Source organism: Microtus ochrogaster, chromosome 1 (assembly GCF_000317375.1).
Source record: "Microtus ochrogaster isolate Prairie Vole_2 chromosome 1, MicOch1.0, whole genome shotgun sequence".
Classification (NCBI taxonomy): Eukaryota; Metazoa; Chordata; class Mammalia; order Rodentia; family Cricetidae; genus Microtus; species Microtus ochrogaster.
In genome coordinates this window covers 114,538,773-114,543,164 of record NC_022009.1, presented here as the reverse complement: position 1 = coordinate 114,543,164, position 4,392 = coordinate 114,538,773, and the positions used below count along the sequence as shown (strand labels likewise).

At 36.0% G+C, this 4,392-nt stretch overlaps 1 protein-coding gene across 2 annotated transcripts in view; it reads left to right on the top strand.

Moving 5' to 3' along the window:
• Kpna4 (karyopherin subunit alpha 4) overlaps nt 1-4,392 on the top strand; it is a 63,376-nt gene that overhangs the window by 49,944 nt on the left and 9,040 nt on the right. For both annotated transcript variants that reach the window (XM_005344097.2, XM_013348700.2), the window contains 3 exons: nt 543-614; nt 2,243-2,405; nt 3,359-3,453. In XM_005344097.2, coding sequence (XP_005344154.1) covers nt 543-614; nt 2,243-2,405; nt 3,359-3,453 — 330 coding nt within the window. The remainder of the gene's footprint in view (nt 1-542; nt 615-2,242; nt 2,406-3,358; nt 3,454-4,392) is intronic.

The following is a 4,392-nucleotide window of genomic DNA, read 5'->3' as shown; positions in this document are numbered from 1 at the left end:
TGCTCTTAACCTCTGAGCCATCTCTCCAGCCCAATGAATATTTTTCTTAATATAACATTGTTTCCAGGCATGTAGTCTTGATTTTTAATGGCTTGGGTTATTATTTGATTTTGAAAATTTACTTTATTATGTACCTGCTGAGTGTGTTAACTGAGTCTGCTTTTTGTCTGTTACTGTGCTGTAGCCATTTGTAGGGAAATGTACGTTATTAAATTATTTTTCTGGTAAAATCTCCAAGATGAGATTATTGAATTCTGCATGTGCCTTTTTAAATGTTTCAGTTTGTATTTGTTTAATGAAATTGCATTAGACTTTCATTTACTCTGATTTTGAATAGTGATATTGTCATATCCCCCAACCTGGAGAATTCATAGAAAATAATTTTTATTTCTTCAGAATAGATTGATTGTGGTTTAAGACTTACCAGTAAATAAAAATTATACATATATAAACATACCAGAGAAACTTGGAAATAAACAACTGAAAATCATTTTAGAAAATGTCTTTTCAAATTTACCGTGTATTCTTTTTTTTTTTTTAAGGGAGATTTTGGCACCCAGAAAGAAGCTGCTTGGGCCATAAGTAACTTAACAATTAGTGGGAGGAAGGACCAAGTAAGTTGAACTTTTATTTCTCAAAACCAGTAAAAATAACAGTATGGGTAATTCTATCTTTATATTTAAGTGAGTAGAATACCATATTTTGTAGATTGGATTTAGTTTTAGGCTGTGTGTGAGCTAAGTGTGCTTGTGTTCATGCACATCACACTTGCCAGAGATTGAGCCCATGTGCTCAGCCTGTATTCTGCCGCTGAGATGGATACAGCTCTGCGATTTTGTTTCTTAATATATACATAAAAGTATCTTCTTAACTTCCTTTACTCATTTTTCTTAGGAAAGACACGGTTTTTTAGTAGTTACAGTGCTAGGCATTGAGCCTAGACCTTTATGAATACCAGGCAAAGTGTTACCCACTAAATCAAATTTCTAGACTCCATGCAAGAATTTTCTAATCTGGAATAAGATCAAGACTCCTACAATAAGGGAACTTTTTTTAAAACAGTATCGAGAGATAACAGGCTTTTAAAATTAATATGACAGAAAGAAATCACATTAGAGATTCTTCTTAAAAATGAATAACTGCAAACAAATTCACTAACAAAAAAACAAAGGAGAAATAAAACTCAGTCACGTAATTGGGACTGGGAAGCAGGGTGAAGAATACTAGGGGCAGAGGTATTATAGGAAGTGGCAGAGCTTAGCAGTGTGCATATGCGGAGCAGCACTGGCACTGCCGATCTCCGCTCATCCAGAAAATAATAATAATAAAGATAAAGAGCCAAGTGGCAGCTGATAACTTTTTTACATATAATTTATTTAACTTTAGTTTATGTGGATTGGTGTGAAGGTATCAGATAGTTGTTAGCTGTCGTGTGGGTGCTGAGAATTGAACCTAGGTCCTCTTGAGGAACAGCCAGTGCTCTTAACCGCTAAGACCATCTCTCCAGCCCCCTGATAATGCATTTTTTAAAAAACTCAATTTAAATGCAAACATGGGACTGCGGAGATAGCTTTGTGGGTAAGAACACTTGCTACACAGCATGAGGACCTGATTTCAGTCCCCCCAGTACCCATGTAAAAAGCCAGGTATTGCTGCTTTCACTGTTATTCCAGCACTGTGGACAGGGGAGGCAGGAGGATCTTCCAGCTTTGGTGAGAAATGTTGAGCTCCAAGTTTACTGAGGACCCTGTCCCAAGGGATTGAAGAGTAGGGCGATAAGTTAGTACACCTGGTGTTTTCCTCTATTGCCTTGAAAAACAGCCTCTTAATCTTGCTTCAGAATGCTAAAACAGCACAGCGTGGGGCCAGTAGATACTGTTACTAGAGTAATCATAGTATTTAAAAAAATATCAGTCATCCTCTTGGCTGATTCAGTAATGTTTTAAGAGGCAAAGGATCTTGGGTAAAGTGGCTTTATAGTAAAGAATATTGTATAATATGGAGTTGAGTTTTTCCTGTTTCACTCTAGTCATCCCCTGCGTGTGTGCACACACACACAAATTTTCAGGAAAATAAACTTGCCGCATTAAAAAGAAGTTAGTTGATTAATAATGTAATCTAGCTAACATGGGAGAGATGTGTTCATGTTTTCATACTCAGAGTTTGGAGTCAACCTTATTTTAGTTTAAAAAAAAACCAGCTGACCTTTATTTTATCATTTCATGGTATCCTTATTTTTCAGGTGGCCTACCTTATCCAACAAAATGTTATTCCACCTTTCTGCAATTTGCTGACTGTAAAAGATGCACAAGTTGTGCAAGTAGTGCTTGATGGACTAAGTAATATATTAAAAATGGCTGAAGATGAGGCGGAAACCATAGCCAATCTCATAGAGGAGTGTGGTGGTACGTTTATTATGAGGTGTTAATATACACGTTAGTGGTTTGGTTTTTTTTGTAACTACGTTTATTTTCTGAGTAATATAGCCCTTCTGTATTTTTCTGTCATGGATAATGGAGTAACAATAAAGTATACCATACTCCATACATACTTTCAGTAATATAACCCTTCTGTATTTTTCTTTCGTAGATAATGGAGTAACAATAAAGTATACCATACTTCATACATACATTCAGCCCTGTTTAACCCTCTGTATATTCTTAGGTAACTGAATTGTTGCCATGTAGTGAAGGCACCCTGCTAAGTTAGTAGGAAGACAGTGGTAAACAAAACAGCCCCTCAAGGCATGTAGTTTAGACTTAAATAGAAATATGAACTGATTTAATGTGCTAATTACCCTAATAGAAATGTCCAACAAAATGGGACGAGTAACTGCCCTTCGTTGCAGCAGTCCTAGAATGACTTCTGTAAAGCAGATGAGTAAGTCCTGCCTAAGATCTAATGAGCATTCTAAGGGTCAGTTTTCCTTCCCCTGAGATACTCTGCTTGATTGTTTTCAATGAGTGTCATAGAATAATGGTATTTATTGCCAGGATCTTCAGGTTTTTTTTCATACGTATTAACTCAGAAAAGGCTGGGCAGATGCTAGAAAGGGGAGAATGTGCTTATCTATGTTTAATAATCAAAAATAATTTTGCATTATTTTTGTGAACACTGGGGCTATAATTTACTTATTTGCTACATTATTAATTTACACATTTGCATGCTGTTGCTCAGATTGTTAGTCTTTTTAAAGTAAATGTATTCTTTATGAACTCTTAGTTAGGATTCATCAGTGCAGTAGGTGCCAAAGACATAACCCAGCAATTTTAGAGTATGAAGATTGTATTATGTGTTTCAAAGTTATTGTAACTTCTACACATTAATTACCATTGTTCACTTCATAAATTTCTTGCAGGACTGGAGAAAATTGAACAACTTCAGAATCATGAAAATGAAGACATCTACAAATTGGCCTATGAGATCATTGACCAGTTCTTCTCTTCAGACGATGTACTTATACATAATATGTTTATAGTTTCCTGTGCTAAGCAAGTGTGGATGACAGAGTACAGAAAACTAGGATGTATACATGTGTATAATTTTATGCAATACAGCTAACATAGATGTGATAGTAATGGCACTTTTTTGAAAACAAATTTTGGTATTTTTTTAAATTTTTTTAAGATATTAACTCAATAACAAAAAGATAAGAAATTTTGTTATACTAGATAAGCTCATTTCTAGTGCTCATACTATTGTTGCTGTTTTGTGTTGTTTTTCTTTTTGGTTTCTCTGTAGCCCTGGTTGTCCTAGAACTTGCTCTGTAGTATAGACTAGACTGGCTTTGAACTTACAAAGATCAGCACACCTCTGCCTCCCGTGGTCTGGGATTAAGTGCACGTGCTACTACTGCCCAGCTAAGTTCTCATACTTTTAAATTGACAATAATAACATGTCTGTAAACAAAACAAAAAACAGTGGCACTAAGTGTGATGGTGCTCAACTATAACCCGTGTTTACATCACTAAGTGTGATGGTGCTCAACTATAACCCGTTGTTTACAAAGCTAATGCAGGAGAAGGACCAGGAGTTGGAGACTGTCTTTGGCTTCCTAGTGAATTCAAGGTCTTCCAGGGCTACGTGAGACCAGTCTCAAAAAAAAAAGAAAGTCAAAAAATAAGCAAGCAGCCGGGCGGTGGTGGTGTATGCCTTTAGTCCGAGCACTCAAGAGGCAGATGCAGGCGGATCTCTGAGTGTGATGCCTGTCTGCTCTACAAGAGCTAGTTCCAGGACAGACCCTAAAGCTATAGAGAAAACTTGTTTTGGGGAAAAAGTAAGAAATTTAAAAAACAAACAAGCAAGCAAAACTACTAATAGTAGTATAACCTGCAATAAACCCTTTGTGACTTAATTAGTCCGTATTTTCAAATGTCATTTTTTTTATTGCTG